This window comes from Cibotium barometz, chromosome 18 (assembly GCF_041138505.1).
Source record: "Cibotium barometz isolate CiBa-2024 chromosome 18, ASM4113850v1, whole genome shotgun sequence".
Taxonomy (NCBI): domain Eukaryota; kingdom Viridiplantae; phylum Streptophyta; class Polypodiopsida; order Cyatheales; family Cibotiaceae; genus Cibotium; species Cibotium barometz.
The window spans coordinates 34,658,749-34,676,931 of NC_141063.1; the positions used below are offsets into that span (position 1 = coordinate 34,658,749).

General features: G+C 45.2%; 1 protein-coding gene across 1 annotated transcript in view; it reads left to right on the top strand.

Moving 5' to 3' along the window:
- Positions 1–18,183, top strand: part of LOC147629240 (AP-2 complex subunit alpha-1-like) — a 66,848-nt gene that overhangs the window by 24,824 nt on the left and 23,841 nt on the right. The window contains exons 2-3 of the mRNA XM_086812497.1: positions 1,440–1,571; positions 10,798–10,923. Of these exons, the coding sequence (XP_086668623.1) occupies positions 1,440–1,571; positions 10,798–10,923 (258 nt within the window). The remainder of the gene's footprint in view (positions 1–1,439; positions 1,572–10,797; positions 10,924–18,183) is intronic.

Here is an 18,183-nt window from a genome sequence, read left to right on the forward strand (position 1 = left end):
CCCTCAAAGCTTGTATTTGATATTATTCTCCTTGGGTAATAAAATACTCCAAGGGGGGGGGGGGGGGGGGGGGGTCGGCCTATTCCAGTCTCTATGTGGATTTTCAGCATTTGTGGATGTTTTGTCCAGCTTTTATGTTTTATGCAAAGTGATGATGGATGCCAACGGTGGTCGCAGCGTCTGGGAGCCGTAGTACAGAGTCGAGGGGCGGGCGGCGGCGAATAGAGCCGATGGGCTAGGCGGCGGCGGCCGTAGCAGGAGTGGCTGCGCCAAGAACGCGGCAGCGGCGGAGACCTGGCTAGTAGCGCAGCTGGCCGGGCTGGGCGATTATGTTGTTGGCTCGGCATTTCTACAGCCTATGTTCCGGCTTGGTTGCCTCATGTTGGGCTGTGTTATGGCATTTGTATATGGATAATCCGGCATCTCCCGTGGGGAGAGTAAGGCCCTCAAAGCTTGTATTTGATATTATTCTCCTTGGGTAATAAAATACTCCAAGGGGGGGGGGGGGGGGGGGTCGGCCTATTCCAGTCTCTATGTGGATTTTCAGCATTTGTGGATGTTTTGTCCAGCTTTTATGTTTTATGCAAAGTGATGATGGATGTGTTAAGGCTATGGCCATGTTGAAGTGTTTTAATATGCATTGATGGTATCAACAAGTGTGTCAAAGGCCCTAGTTTCCCGGGCACCCGCCGCGAGTTACATTGGTATCAGAGCATAGGCTTTCTTGGAAGTGGAGGCTTCCTTCTATCACTAAGGAAGAGAAAAGATCTCAAGTGGAGACCACACTTACCATCATTGCTGTTAAGCATGGCCAACCGCTTCATAGCTTATGAAGCAAGAGCATGAGCAGTAGACAGCTTGTTGGTAGACTTGAGTAGATACTATTGATGGATGTCCGGATCTAGGGATTTGCTTACATAGTCTTGTCTCCTTATGCATTCATGAGGACATGAATTGAACAGAAGAGGGGAAGTATGGTACATCGCGACAGGCCTAGGATTAGGGCTAGGGGTGTGTGCTAACCTAAGATTAGCGTTAGGGTTAACCTAGGATTCTAAAGTCATTGGAAACAATGAGACTTGTTTTTATGTTAACAAGCACAATAATCTTACAAGGATGCGTTTATCACATTCTTTGTATTGATACTTTTACTCAGTGTGAGGTTTGTTGTGAGTGTGCACTTAAATTTTGTTTGTTGGTCATAGAGAAATGGCATGAATACGATAATATATCCATAAAACTTAAAAAATAATTGGCTATATTGTGGCAAAATTTGACAAAGAATTCAAGTTCTCTTTTGCTAACTTTGTGCTCGTTGCCTATGCTTGTTTCCAGAATTTCTTTCTAAACACAGTTTTTCTATTTGATCATTGATTATTGTTAAGAATTGTATATTTATAGTAATAAAGTCTATTAAAAAACTTGTGATGAACTGATAGGGATTGACTCCATATGAAAAGAAGAAATATGTGTGGAAGATGCTGTACATTTACATGCTTGGCTATGACGTGGATTTTGGTCACATGGAGACTGTCTCTCTCATTTCAGCTCCAAAATATGCAGAGAAACAAGTAGGTGAAGACATTTAAGTTTTGCGGATTGTTCTTCCATTGTTATTTGGAGTACCTTACGTTCAATCTGATCTTAAATCTGAAGTTATTAGGTTCGTGTTTGGCAAAAATTTATCATAATGGCCTCTCTTGTATAGGCGATATGCTTGGAAACTTAGTTCTTACGGATATCAAAAATTGGTTTAAAAGCATTTTTTGATGTGCACAATGAGATTATTATGGTTTAATGATAGAGAAGAACTATTTTCCAGTAGCACTATACCAAAATTTGGCATGAATCATTAGTCATGTCTTGATTTCAAGTGGTCAAACACACATATTCACAAAATAGAATAGTACGTAGTATCCTCTCGCAATTTCTCATTCTCAAGCAAACTTCTAGGCAAAGCATTACTACAAAGGCCTAGAAGAGTTTGATCGAATTGACTCCACTCAATGTAAGGAGAGACAATGAGAATGGATGTTGATAACCCATGCGAATTGGAGGGTGAGGGAATGTAAGATCAAGAGCAAAACACCATGGAGTATGCTATGGATGCATTAGAAGAGCATGGTGATGCTTTGGGACAAGCAATTATCAAGAGAGCACGATGAAGAAGTTATTTGGGAGGTGTTCAAAAGTCTACTTCTCATGAAGGACAATCCTCGTCCAACTATTTCCAAAGAATAAGGAGGATAGCCCCTTACTATTTCGCGGTGTTTGCATCCTTGTATGGTGGCACATATCTATAGTCGATATGTTGTCACATATGGGAGAATGCCAAACAACCACCAAATCCCCATATGCAAGTGTGGCTAAGGTGTGGTGACAGGGTTTTATTAAGGGGCATGGAGCTAGAGGGATCAAAGAAAGATTGGGAAGGTGTGATTATGCTCGACACCACCTCTGCATGTTTCCCCTTACACGGCAATTGAAAGCAACAGCTCAAGGGCTTGTACTGCGACACTGCAAGCCGCAAGAGAGGAGATGGTTCTTAGTCATTGGACTTTGTTCTCCTATGCAATATATAAGGCACAATACAAATATTCTTTAAATGCTTTTCATTACAGTTCACACCTATCCTGTGAACCACCCATACCAAGGTCTTGCATGTGTGGACTACTTGAGAGCAGAAGGGTTTAACGATTACACTTGCACAAAGTTCTATCATGCTGTGCACTGTAGAATGCCTGGCTACAGCATGTGGAAGCACAATTGGGATTGATTGTTACTGACTGGTAGCCACAGATGATTCCCTAATGTGACACACCTACAAGAATGCAGGGCATGTTGGGTATTCGGAGTCTCTGTTTGTGTACCCACCTGTGTCCATGTGTGAACATCCCTTATACGTGTGTAAACTCTCACTTATGTGAGTATTTGTGTAACTGCGTGTGACTCACCACTTGTAGCCACTTATGTATGTATGTGATAAGCAGTGATGTCATGGGCACTCGCCACGTGTCATTGCCCTAGTGTGTCGTGTCAAAAGATAAGGCTCCAAACGTGCATAAAAAGCATTGTACTCTTTGAAGCATAATCATCAATCAAAGAACTATTGAGTCGTGCAATAACTGAGCTCCTCTCATTTCAGTTTGTTACATCTCTCACTCACTCTTTACTACTCTCATCACCATGTATCCATTTAGGCCTCCATAGCAACCTCCCTGCTAACCCTAATTGAGCTGACAATTGGTATCAGAGCAAGGTTGTCCGCCACCTGAAATGCTGCCGCCTACCGCCAGTATTGCCACCATACTCGGGTGGCACTAGTGGGGAGGGTGCCGCCTCCACCCAGCCCGTTGGCCGCAGTGGCATCTTCAGGTAGTGCGACTGTTGAAAGAACCACCGCTGCCAGCCTTTCCGCCTGCTCAACACTAAGCTTCTCCACTCCACCACCGATTGAGCTCCTCCACTCCTCCACTGCCAACTGTCTCCAGCTCGCCGCCTTGTGCTCCTTTGCCAGCTGTGCCACCACCTGCAGCTCCGCCTTCAAGTGGTTGCCCATCTCCTAGCCGCCATTAGTTCCACAACACCTGCGTCACTCCTGCTCTGCACCTACTAAGCTCTTTTGCTTTCCACCTTTGTCCTGAAGCACATCCTTTGAAAAAGCTTGCACCACCATGATGTACCAATGAGTCTAAGTCTACAAGCCCGAGGCATATAATCATGATGGCTCTCTGGTTGTTTTGCTTCCACAATTTCAATTCCGTGCCCGATGTTGTGGGAGCACCTTCATCGCAGGAAATGACCTCCCATACTCCTCCCATAAGGAGTAATTGCATCTTTGTTTATCACGTGGGGAATCCACTTCGTGGGAATCTCTTGACAAGTGAAAGTACTACTGATGCAAATGTTGGTTGCGTTGGGAAAAGCTGGAAGGTATTTTTGGCAATAAGATTACAAACTCAAAAGTATTTCTTAAGCTTAAATTTTATGATCTCAAGATGAATGATAATGAAGAATTAAGTTTTACTCACTCGTCCGACAGCTCACTAGTCTAAACTGTGAGCTGGATGATGAAGACAAAATGGCATTCCTCACAAAGAGTATGCAGGATGTTACTCAGTTTTAGCAATCACTTGAAGTCCTGCGTTTAGCTTCAACAACATTTGAAGACATGGTGGCTTTGATGATCAAAAAAGAGGATTAAAGAAAGACAGTCATCCAGCAGCAACCTTGAGTACGGTAAGGTTTTTTCAGGGGTTCAAAACTGGAAGGTAAATAATAAGAAGCTGAGGTGCAGATATTGCAATCGGCTGGGACATAAAGAAACCAACGAAAGAGCAGGTGAAGCACCATGCAAATCTGATAGTTGAAGTAGAGGAGCCGATCGAAGAAATTAATGTAGCAACCGCCCAAGTCTCCCTCGATGAGGAAGACTATGAGTGGGCCTTCTAGATGTTTTTATGTTGTCTATTGGGTTCTCTATCCAAGATGTCCCCCAAAATGAGATTTAATAATCCTTTGTCTTTCATGTGTGTGTTAAAGGGTCTTAAAGTTATAAAAGGCTCCATGTTATCTTTTATCCTTGATAGGAGCCATGGTGGTGACAAAGTGCTGGCCTCTCTACACTCGGTCTTACCTTGATAGGAGAGACTATGTGACTGTTACCATTTGGCGGCTCATTTGGGCCATCTCCATTTCTGGTACCACTTCTATGGGGCTGTCACTCCAGAGAGTGGCCAGATTTGTGCCATGTTCACATGAGGCGAGGCCGGTGTCTCATGTGAAAGGGTTAGTTACTTCGTGTCACATGGACGTGAGCCAGTCTTGTGCCACCCGTGTGTGACTAGGATCGTGTCATATGGATGGGAGCTTGTATCGTGCCACTCGTGTATGGCTAGGACGATGTCTTACCATGGGAGTGTCACTTCATGGAAGGATCCGTGTTTGTACCGCGTCTTGCCTATGGGACTGTCACTCCATAGGAAGGCCAAGGTTTTCACATTCTGTCGCGCTAGATCCATGCCCGACCAGAATGTCTTGTACAAGTTTCATGAAAGGGAGATTTTGTCCATTACATGTGCACGTGCATTCATCTTTGTATGTTGGATTTGTTTTCGCGTGACTTGTTTTGGTGTGGCTGCCTGCTATGTCGTGCTAGTCCTCCACGCCTTGTGTACTGTGGTTGTGCGTGCCTGTTGACGCGTTGGTGTATCATGTGAACAGGTGGTAAGTATTCTTTTTTAACCCATTTTCTAATGTTATATTTATAACTATGCTAATATTTGCATTTATAAGGCTATGAGTTCACATTCATTAAACTTTTGGCAAGGGGCAAGAATTAGTGTGGGTGCCCAAAGTTCATTTGGAAGAACGTCTTGTGTAAATGAAACTTGCCATGAAGAATAGGCACACGTAAGTATGCTGGACGGGGGCCATGTAGAGGAAGGTGTTGAGGAAAGAACCTTCGCCAACTCTCTCTCTCTCTCTCTCTCTCTCTCTCTCTTTTGGCAGACGAAGCGAACCTTACTCCTCTCTCACCCGGCAAATCGAAGCGAATCTCTCCTCTCACCCGACGTACTGAAGCGAACCTGACTCCTATCACCAGTGGACTGCAGCGAACCTGACTTTGTTCCCTCATTCGTTGCTGCCTGTATCCGACTCATTCTCTCATCCGGTGGTGGTATTTGCTACACACACTGTGTATGCATCTACTCCGCATGGGATAGGAGGAAACATGTATGTGCATGTTGGAGCCAGTGGAAGGCATGATGGCCAAGTGGATTCAAAGCATGTATCTTATGGTGAGAGTGGTCGGCGTGCAAGCCGAAGAACTTTTTCCATTGAGTTGTCTCGTGGTGAGACATTGCATCATCCAAGGAGGTCACATGCATCTGGGCCACAGGTTCATAGAGCACATGCCACCGTGCCTCGTGAAATACCTTTGGTTGCTCATGAAGCCCATGCAGAGAGGGCTGTCCCGTTGGATAAGGGGAAGGGGAAGAGGGAAGAGCATGAGTCACATGCCAAAAATTCAAGGAGTTTAAGGCAGGTGATAAGTCTCTCAAGTTTAATGCCTTTCATGGGGAATATGATGCATCTAAGGTGCTAGCATTTGTTGCACAATTAGATACTTCAGGATACGGCTTTACCCTTGGCTCAGGAGGGATTTCTTGGAGTAGCAAGAAGCAGCCAACTGTTGCCTTGTCTTCCACTGAGGTAGAGTATTGGGCTACTTGTGGTGCTGCTTGCGAGGTGGTGTGGCTGCGGAGGTTACTTGGCGAGATTGGATTTCCACAGAAGGAACCAATAGTCATTCAATGCAACAGCCAGAGCTGTACAACTATTGCTTGGAACTTGGTCTTCTATGCCCGGACCAAGCATATAGGGATACAATATCACTTTGTTTGAGAGAAGATTTTGGATGGTGACATCTTGCTAGTTTTTTGTTCAACGGAGGACAATGTGGCGGACCTCTTCACGAAGCCTCTATCTTAGCAGCTACTCCGTCTGCACTCCAGCGCACTGGGGTTGGTTTCACATCCAAGAGCTGAGAGAGAGTGTTAGCAGTCGTCTCCTATTGTACCATATTACACTGTAGGGAGTGAGGGCTAGTGATGTGGGTGTGCCTGCTTGTGTTAAGTTTTCTCCGTTTTTTCTCCATTGTCCATTTTTCCATTTTTTCCAGTCGTGGCCCGTGGGGGTGATGTTTTTTCCCTGTTGGCCTGTAGGATTTGGCTGCTCAGGTGGGGCCCTTTGTTTTGTGCCGGTGGCCGACCAATTTTCTCATGGTCGTGGGCTGGCCAGCTGGTTTTTTATCTAGTCATGGGACATTTTGGGATTGTCGGCCTGGTTTAGACAGGGCCGCGACTGCAGCCCCAGCCCATATATATTGGGGCCCTTGTCCCCCCATAGCTCTATACCGGATATACTCTTGTATATAGTTGAGTTCGACACCGTCTCTCCTCTCTTGCTCTTTTGCAGTTTGTTGCTCTCTAATTTTTCTCTCTTTTTTGCTGCACATTCCGACAAGATGACCCATTGGACGACAACGATGCCAGATATCTTGGACTTCACAGTCAGGCGGTCATTGCGACGAGATGGCCTAGATGACACTATTGGATTTCACAGTCGGGCTGTCATTGCAACCAGATGGTCCAGATGACTGTATTAGATTTCATAGTCGGGCGGTGAAAGCGACCAGATGGCCCAGATGACTATTGAAAAACTCTCGGCGGTCCTAGTGACCAGATGGCCTTGAGCGATAGTTTGAGTGGTTTTCCTCGGGAGCCAGATAGCTCAGCATGGTTTTCGATGCAACCATATAGGACAATCCATGAACAGGAGGATCTTTACTTGTGCATTGCATATTGATGTATGTTTGAATTTCTTTGACTTTGTGTGTTGTTTTTGATGTGTGGACAATGCTTGGATTTATAGCATGTGATAGTCCATTGGGCTCCATACTACCTAGCCAGTACCTAGAGTACTCAGTAGATGCAAATGATGCATACTTATTTGCTGACTAGCTTGTGTCTAGTTTTTGCAGAAGGTAAGTATGCATTTATTAAATCTAACATATGTGATAGGCCTTGAAGATGTCCCATCAAGAACAAGGATATCGGTCAAAGATAAGGCATAGAGATGTTGCTAGAAAAGCAGAAGGCACGACATATATGAGGAAAGACCAGATGCACAAGATCAGCAGATGGGGCTAGTACTAGGAACATATGTATTCCACAATTGAGGACAATTGCGATATAAGAGGGAGGGAATGTAACTATTTGGTCCTCCTATCTCTTTTTCACATGATGGAACTCATGCCCGGACACATGGACAGATTGATAAAAGCATGATAATATGGATCTTGAAGTTGGCTCATGAAAAAGCACCAGTTTTGTCAAAAAGCAAGGAAAGCAGAAAGTCAAACTTGGTTGACCGCGAGCCAAGGTCACCGTTGGAAAGAGGGGACTAAGCTGAACCAAAAAGCTAAAACGAAAACCAAAGCTAGACCCGCTTTTGTCAAAAAGCAGGGCCTCCTACAAGTATAAAAGAAGCATGGATCCCTCTTGAATCCATCGACCAAGGGTGTAGAGATCATTGGAGCTTATCATCTTCTTCGTCATCATCATCCGGTGGCCGTACAACTATCCAGGGAGAGCATAACTGGTGCGTGGTCGGAAAAAGTAGTGCCAACCAAAATACCAATCATGCCGCCACGCCTACAAGCCCACTCGCCAACATAGAACCAATCAAGTTTGGATAGGTTAGGGCTGGTGTTCCTCCTGTTAGATCTGGAGAAACACAGACTCTCGGGACTACGTCTGACCTCTGGAAGATGCCAAGGATCTTGTCCCATGAGGGCCAAGATCAACTCCTCCATGTTGAGTACTCTGCACCTGCTATAGTGGCCATGCCACCTTTGAGTGTGTCATCGGTCGACTCCAGCATGTTAAAGTCCTCGCCCATACACAAGAAATCTGCTTGCGGTAGCAGGGACTGACGGATTGTACTCGAAAAGATGGCTCTGCTGGCTGCCACGTTCGGCACGTAGACATTCAGGAAGCCAACATAGTCCTCCCCTATCTTGATGGTAACCCATGGAGCCCGTCCAACGACGATGGTGCTTGAGTTTACCACTGCCAGCAAAAGCTGCTCTTTTGGTTCCCGGAGGGGCCAAAAGAGTGGGACCAGAAGGCATAACTCCTTCCCTCCAAGCATAGTTGTTATGAGGCGCGCCTCTAACAGTTCGAGGCGTTCAACTGACTGATCGAGGCGTTCACCCAACAAAAAAGCTTTTTTTTTTGCTTTTTGTTTTTTTTTGTTGGTGTGAGTCTTTAGACGGGGGCTTTAAGGGCCCAAGGCAGCCCCTCTCACGCCATTCACAGCCTCAGCATCGGCGATGTATGATATCTTATATCCCTCTTATGGCACTGGATGGTGTTAGCCATAGATCTGCATAGCATGCTTGTACTACCCCTTCAGCATATAGAGATGCATCTTGCCTTAGCACTCCATCCACATCCCCACCCCCCCTTATATTGTTTGTATATGGGCTCCACCGATCCATGATGATTCACAGTTGTATCCAGACACATGCACACTTTTTCTTTTCTTTCTTTTCTTCTGATGACCGGAAGAACACAGTTGTATTATTTTTTGTCTCATAGGCCGACTTTGGCCTCTTGTAGACGTTAATATATCTTTCTTTCTTTCTTCTTTCTCCCTCCCTCCCTTGAGCCTTTCTCAAGACCCAAAGTTCAAAGTTCAAACTTCAAACACACTAGGACGATGATGTTTTTTATACCCACTTTTGGAGCTCTCTCTATACTCTACCGGTTCATTTCATTTTACTTTGTACCCTTGAATCTTGATGATGTATCCAGATGATGAGGATGGACTATTTTGGTCTCATAGGTCATTTTGGCCTTTTGCAGACGTTTAATACAGCTTTCTTTCTTTCACACACACACTCTCTCTCCCTCTCTTATACACACCCTCTCTCTCCCTCCCTCAAGGCTCATACATACACACTCTAGGCTCTCTCTCTCTCTCTCTCTCTCTCTCTCTCTCTCTCTCTCAACTTTCATATATATATATATATATATATATATATAACAGACGCCTCTAACACGCCTCTAACGTCTCTAAAAAAATACGAGTCTTTCAAGGTGCGTACCATACCCGCCTCGTACCAAACGCCTCTGACGCCTCTAACAACCTTGCCTTCAAGATCTTTCTGCAGTGGCGGGTCCGTTCCTTTGAAAGATGGTGCTCTTGTAAGAAGAGAATGTGAATGGGTCCACCATCTGTTGCTCTGTGGAGCTCCTCTCTAAGGACACCACGCCTTTGGAAGCACTGTGGGCCCCCCAACCCTTAGATGTTCCATGAGACAATCCACATAGCTAAGAGTGGTTAGAAGCGTGGGTTTCAATGGAGAGTAAACAGTGTTGGTCCTGGGGCGAAGCCATGCTAGATGGGCATGTATGCCATGAGAGAAGGGGGGGGGTGGGCGCTCTTGGACTGCCGGTGAGGGCAGTCTCTAATGAGGTGTCCCATCTAGTGACAAATGAAATATTGGCCTGGGAGGCTAGAGTACTCAACTCTCTGCAAAATCGGATCCCCTCGCAGACTAGGGAGAAAAATGATGTGAGGCACTGAGTCTAGGGAGGAGATGCAGATACGAAGGGATGGAATCCCAGCTGTCCGCGCAAGAACTGAAGCGGCAGTGGGGGGGGGGGGGGTTTCTATCACCCTCCTGATAGCACCACCTATCACCGGGAGGAGAGGAAGGTATTCCTTCTTGAGGCTTGGAAAGCAGACTATCATAGGAAAGCTTGAGGCTCCAACCAAAGGATCGGGCGCTGGGTCGAAGCTGTGCTGCGACCTCACAAAGAAGGCCTGGGCTGTACTCAGTCTGTCCGAAGCTGTGGGCGAATCGAACTCAATCAGAATGCTTTTTGTTTTTCTGTTTAACACGTGTGCTACTTCAAACATTTATAGAGATGTAATAAGTGTTAAAAAGGCACACTTCTTGAGCCCATGGGAGTGTAGTCCAGCGATCGGGGTTTAGGGTGTGTGCATGTAGGTCTTGGGCTCAATCCCCTCCTGGCTGACCCAATGGGTGTCAATATAATATAGTGTGTGTGGCTGCTGTGGCAGTTGGTTAAAGATATAGATGCTTACTTTGACAAAAGAGGTACACTACTTGATGCTCTCTAATGTTTGTTTTCCCATTAAAAGTTTGAATGCAAGTGTCAAGGTATCTTTTTAATGAGGATGTGTGTTTCATGTGTGCAGGTTGGATACATAGTAACATCTTGTCTTCTGAATGAGAATCACGATTTTTTGAGGCTAGCAATCAACACAGTCAGAAATGATATTATTGGGCGCAATGAGACCAATCAATGCTTAGCTCTGACAATGGTAATAGAAGCTCAATTGGTCAGCCTTTCTAAACATTTTTTGTTTTTGGACATGAAATCTAATGTTATTGGACCGGTCAGAATGTGATTTATTTTTACATTTCTTGGTAGAACCTTTAGTCAAAGTGCAAGGCATCCTTTTTCATAGCTGCTTAAGGGGATAGGGACAAGGGCTGGGGCAGAGATGGATGCTGATTCGAGTACTTCTGCTGAGGGATCGCTTCTGTCTTATTGCTACTGAAGTGTGAGGGTCATCCAGTTAGGGTTGGTTTCTCAAATGCAGCTGACTAGGCACTGTTAACTGCTTGGGGATTGTCTGCCTTTTTAGGACCCACTCTACCTGGTCAGTGTTACACAGCCTGTATCCTCCTGCCTCGTCTGCCCTTCTACTACTCACTTGTCTGCCTGGGTCTAGGGCTGATATTACTTGACACTTTCTCCCCATCTATATCCGCAAACTGTAAACTCCGTGTCCATTGCTAAACTGACTCACATGAGTATCTAGATATGGTTTTTGAAGGACCATCAATGCAAGGCCATGGCCCATTAGTGGTGGGCAAGGTGATGATTGAGTGTACAAGAACGGGTGCCATCCTTGGAAAGCTGGCGCTTTCCTAACCCAAAGAATGCACTCACTCTAGTTACATGAAGTCAATTCCTGTGAGCATTGCCATACCCTTTATTTATTTAACTAAGACAACCTAAGCAACTGACTTGATGCATGCACAATCCTCACAAACATGAAACCATCCTTAATTGCTGAAGTCAATAAAGGTATTTTTAAACAGAGCCTGTTACTGTGTGTGTGTGCGCACGCATGCGTGTGTGGACGTTCTTTAGTGCTAGTTTCATCATGTCTGAGTCTGCTCCGGAGAAGTGAGAGAAACTCAGTTTGATGGTTTATCGACTACTAAGGTGACATCTTATGCATGAACTTGCACCTACTCTTGGCTACTGATATGGTGAGTGGGGATGTCATAGCATGTAGTCTATGCTATGCATGATGGAATCGATGATTTGAGCTTTGTGAGTAGAATTTCATTGGAGTCAAGATTTCACTTTGGTTTCTGTTAAGCTTGGGAAATAACCTGAACATTCCATGTGTACAATTATTTGTAAGCAGAGTATGCTACTACTAATACTTGGCAATCAATAGTGTAAGGTAAAGTAGAAGAGAAAGAGTGGGGATATCATAGTATCTAGTCCATATTATGCATGATGGAGTTGATGGTTTATTTTCTTGTGGATGACTACCATGCGGTTATAAATTGCACTTTCTTATAAGGTGAATTTGGGAATGTTTGCGAATTCATCTAGGTATATCTTTATGCTGTATTAGCGGACATGCAAATTTCACATTCTGAAGTTTTCATCCAAGTTGCAACCAGTTGATATTGTGTTAATTCTTTCGATCTTTAGTGGTGCATATGCCTTATCAACTACGTTTTTATTGTAATGATTCTTTCTATTTGTTATGATCCTTAGTGCTAGGCTTCATTATGGCTGAGTCTGCTCTGCATCTCTGAAGCTATGGCAGAAACTCACTACACAGACCTTTGTATGAATATATGCTCTTATGTGTGTGTGTGTGTGTATGCGCGTGGGGGTGGTGTGTGTGGGAGCATATATTGATACCAAGTCCTACACCCACTATTGGGCAGTGATGATGTTAGTGGGGATGTCGTAGTATCTAGTTCATACTATGCATGATGGAGTTGATGGTTTATTGTCTTGTGGATGACTACCATGATGTTATAAATTGCACTTTCTTATAAGGTGAATTTGGGCATGTTCCTGGATTTATCTTGGTATATCTTTATGCTTTATTAGCGGACATGCAAATTATACATTGTGAAGTTTTCGTTCAAGTTGCAGCTAGTTGATATTGTGTTAATTCTTTCTATCTTTAGTGATGCATATGCCTATCAACTACCTTTTTGTTGTAATAATTCTTTCTATTTGTTATGATTCTTAGTGCTAGGCTTCATTATGGTTGAGTCTGCTTTGCATCTCCGAAACTCACTACACAGTCCTTTGTATGCATATATGCTCTTATGTGTGTGTGTGTGTGTGTGTGGGGGGGGGGGGGGGGGGGGGGACATATATTGATACCAAGTTCTATACCCATTATGGGCATTGATGATGTTAGTGGGGATGTCGTAGTATCTAGTCCATACTATGCATGACGGAGTTGATGGTTTATTGTCTTGTGGATGACTACCATGAGGTTATAAATTGCACTTTCTTATACGATGAATTTGGGCATGTTTGTGGATTCATCTAGGTGTATAGAAGAGAAAGAGAGGAGGCACCTGAGGAATACATAGACAACCCGCAAGAGTTCGGCAGGAGCTGTGAGTCCTCGAACTGCGTTGCATTCGCCTCTCCTCCCTTCGCGCTGCTCCCTACCTTCGCCCCTTCTCCTCCCTTTGCACCCCCTTTCGTTGCCTTTGCTCCCTTCGATCAGCCTGCGTCCCCTCTTGCCCCCCTTTTTGCGCCTGCGTCCCTCTTCTCCCTTTGACCTGTCCTTGCTTGTGGCCCCCCCTCTCCTGCGCTGCCCTCGCCTTTGTCCCCTCTCTCGCGCGCGCTGCCGCCACTTGCACCCCCTCTTTCGCGCCTGCGACTCCTCGCCCTAGCTCATCGCCTTAGCCGCCCCCCCCCCCCCCCCCCCTTTTCTTGCACTTCCCTCTTCGCCCCTGCCCTCTTCCTTGCCCTCTCCTGTGAGGTGCTTCCCCTCCACCCTCCCTTCTCCCTTGCTTCCCTTCTCCTCTTCCCTGCGCCTCTTCAATCCCTCCACCCCGTCTCCCTTTCGGCTCCGACTCTCCATTCTTGACTCATCCCCTCCGTTCTCATCTAAGAGTTCTTCTAGTCCTTGGGATTTTTATCCTTAGGCAAGCTTCGGCCTCTTCTGGTCTTCACCCCTCGGGAGGACTCCATGGCTGCATTCTACCTAAAATTGAGTACGAAGCAACTATACTCTTTGCATACTCAAGATACATTCATACAGAAGAGAAGACGAGGCCCGAAGGAGAGAAGAAAAAGCAGAAGTAGAAGCAAGAAAACAACCAGAAAAAGTAGAAAGATAAGACTATGAGGAAGTCCATCGCAGGATCGACGAAGACCGGCGTCAGGCTAGACTCGCCTGTTGGGAGCACCAACGAGAGCTCGATTGAGAACGTATGTTACTTGAGCACCAAAGGGAAAAGGAGGCCATTCATCTTAGATACCAGCACCTCTCTTCAGCATCCCCGTCTCAGGTGCCACCAACTAGCAGTCCGCAGCATCAACTACCTTACCATCATTCGCAGTCAACCGAATTTAAGTAAGTATGATGGTAAGTGTGATCATTTAGCAGTTAATCAGTTTATTTATTAGCTCCCCATCTCACTTGTGAGGTAGTCACTTGGTGGCAGCATTGGTCTAATCTTTATACTGACCAGACCATAGGTGTCACAGCTTTTAGCTGGGATACATTTGTCCATGACTTGAAGACCAGATTCCTCCCGCTCCAGTACATGACCGGTCTGGCAGATGAGTTCTATCGACTCAGACAGAACGGATTCTCAGTGCTTCAGTTTTCCGGCAAGGTTATTACTTTAGCACAGCAGTTAGGGCTATCTACGCAGGCCAAGATGGAGCAATTCATTCGTGGATTGGATCCTAACATTCGGTTCACAGTTCGTAACTTTGAACCCAGTACATATGACCGGGCTTTGACTCTCGCTCTCAGAATGAAGAAATGAAGATGAACGGAGGCAAGCCCAAGCAGTCATCCCAGTCTAGTACCAAACCCCAGTAGTAGCAATTCAATGCACAGCCAGGGAAAGGTAATGCATCTTGTAAAGATGCTAAGAAGGATGACAGTAATAGCTCCAGTTTAGAGGGTAAGAAAGATAAAGAATCTAAGCCGAAGAAAACCCCCCATGAAAAGGCTAAAGCAAACATCATTGGAGGCTATCTTCCTCCATTGTCAGAAAACCGATGTTTTTTCTGTCATACCATTGGGCATGGTAAGAAGGATTGTCCAAAAAGGCAAGCAGAGCAAGCCTCCAAAGAGCCTTTTGCGGTAGTATCCCCCGCTCCTCCAGACCCGCCTGCTACCACCAATGCGGTTTAGATCTTACCTTCTATGCATCCCATGCCATCCGTGGTACTTGATGCTAAGCAGGAGGGTGAGGCGACAATCACACAGAAAAGCTTGATCCGAGTTTATGGCCTGCCAAGGCCCGCCATTTTGACATGGGCAGTTCTGAGGACGCCATCTCTCCCCAACTGGCTACCAACATGAGCTGTACCTTAGTGCCCTATCATTTGGAGGTAGACGGGTTTCTCAACGGGCACAACAGTCTTTTCAAGTTCAAAAGGCCTCATTCCAACGAGATTTCATTGTCTCTCCTCTTTTGGGATATGACATGATCTTAGGAATCCAGTGGTTTCGTCAGTATGAACCTATTCCCAATTGGGGGCAGGACACCTTTATTATCTCTAAAGGTTGTCCTGAGCCTATCATGATTCGGGGAGATAGGAGCATTCTTGGCATTCCTATGATTTCTCATCTCCAAGCATGACGAGCTATCCGCAAGGGAGCAGCATGAGCATTGATTTATGCTTAGACAGCTTCTATCTCATCGATAACCACTGTCTCATCTTCTTCACTCCCTCAGTTGGCAGATCTCCTTTCTCATTCATACATTTTTAAGGATGATCTCCCACCCAGTATCCCACCCTCTCGTCCTGTGGATCATCATATTGATTTGGTCCCAAGGGCAGAACCTCCTAGCAAGTTTTCCTTTTGTCTTTCCAAGATTTTCAAAGGCAAGCTAGAACAGCAGTCAATTCTCAAACTTTTGAAACCGGTTCCTTATGGACGCATTTTCACAGTCACCACAAACCACCAAGCACTTAAGTGGCTCCCGACGATGCCAAGTGCCCAGTGGAGTGATCAGCACACTAGACAGGGTGAGCTCTCCCACCAGGTTGGAGAAGCACTTAAGTGGCTCCCGACGATGCAAAGTGCCCAGTGGAGTGATCAGCACACTAGACATTGTCAGCTCTTCCACCAGGTTGGAGAAATGATCCAGTACATCCCTGGTCAGCATATCCTAGTAGAAAATATTCTTAGTAGAAAGACTAGCATCCAGACCATTCAGGAGTCTACCATTCTCAACATCTTTGGAAAAGACTTAATTAGCATAGAAGATCAGTATGTCGATTCCGCAGAGTTTGGTACTTAACCTAGTTTGGTTCTCAATTTTGAGCCTGGCCATTATTTAGTTCACAGACAGGCAAGTAAGTTTAGACGAGATATCCACTTCAAGGAAAGGGGATTGGGTCTATCTGCGTATCATGAAACAAAGATTGAAACAAGTGGGCAAACGTTGTCCCAAGATTGAAACAAGTGGGCAAACGTTGTCCCAAGCTTTCATTCCGTAGTTTTGGACCTTTTCCAATAGTTAGGAAGTTAAGTGATGTCTCCATGAAGTTAAAGTTGCCTACCAGTTGGACAATGCATGATGTTTTTCATATTTCTTGGCTAAAACCATATGTTGGACGAGAAGTGTTTGTTGATGTTTCAGATGAACAGTTGCCAGACGTGGTAGACAAAGCAGAAGTCATTGAGCCCGAGGAGATCCTTCTTCATCGTTGGAAGCATGGTTCCGATCGACGGACACGTCAATTCTATACGAAATTTCAAGATCAAGGTACCCACGAAGCCGGATGGCTAGATGAGGAGTTCTTTCACGAGTACCCCCAGTTGTTGGCGGACTACTTGGAAGCCATGAACCTGCCGCCAAGCTAAGTAGGAGGGAATGTCACATGCACTCTGCGCTATAGTGCATGGTGACAAGCTGGCTCATCATCATCAGTGCAACATTGTACAGTATTAGTTCCATTCAGGATGATATTTGTCGTACGCCATGACCCCATTGTAATCCTCAGTCCAGGATAAGTCAGGCACGAGCTACGTAGGTCATTCTCAGCCATCGCAAGTCAGTCAGTCAGTCTAAGTCCCTTAACCCACTTAAAGAGACGCATTCATGCATATACAGTCCCTAAAAACCTTAGGGTTTGCAGCAGAAAGCATTATGCATATTGCACATCACTCATCCATTGCATCTAAACCATGGCAAACACCCCAGATATCATCTAGTATTTATCAGGATATTTACTAAGATTTTTTCTGGTATTTTTTCCATCATTTTCAGCATTTTACACATCATTTAGGCATTTATGTTGGACATGAGCAGTCGGCCAGCTCAGTAGCCAGCCGACTGACTCCTTGTGTCCATATAAATAGAGTTCTTGCATAATCATTCATTCATTCAATTATAAATCAGCATTGAGCATTTGAGTGCTTGTCATCCTCAGCACTAGGAGCATAAGCGATTGCAGTTTCAGCTGTCACCATTTGGTCCATCTCCATTTCTGGAGCCACTTCTATGGGACTGCCACTCCATAGAGTGGCCAGATTTGTGCCATGTTCACATGGGGCCAGGCCAGTGTCCCATGTGAAAGGGCTAGTCTTATGGTGTCACATGGACAGGAGCTAGATCAGTGCCACCCGTGTGCAACTAGTGCTGCGTCACATGGATGGGAACCAGTTTCGTGTCACCTGTGTGTGATTTCCTTCGTGCTGTATGGATGGGAGCCTGTTGGTGCCACCCGTGTATGGCCAGGATGGTGTCTTACCTATGGGACTGTCACTCCGTAGGAAGACCAGGATATATTTATTTATATTTGTCACGCCAGTTTTGTGCCCAATAGGAATCTCTTGTACAAGTTTCATGAAAGGGAGATTTCGTCCATTATTTGTGCACATGCATTTATGCCTGCATGCATAAATTTGTTTTTGCATGACTTGTTTGCGTGTGTCTGCCTATTATGCCGTGCCAGTACATTGGACGGGGACGCCCCCAGTGTACCGTGGAATGCTGTTTGTTGACTTGGTGGTGTGGCGTGTGAACAGGTGGTAAGTATTTCCATTTTGGCCCTTTTAAAGGTAAAATCCATAAACTATGGTTAACTTTAATGTTTATAAGCTAATGTGTTCACACACATTTAAAAAAGGGGCTGGACATTTCTTTTTGATGGTGCCCATAGTAATAAATTGGTATAAAGGCTTTATAACCTCTGAAAAAGGTATTGCATGAAACATTGGTATTTTATTCCCCATGTGGGTGGTGGCTAGATATCTTTTCTCTCCATCGCTTGTAGTCTCTCTTCTCTATCGCCTGCAATCCCTCTCTCACCATCGCCTGGT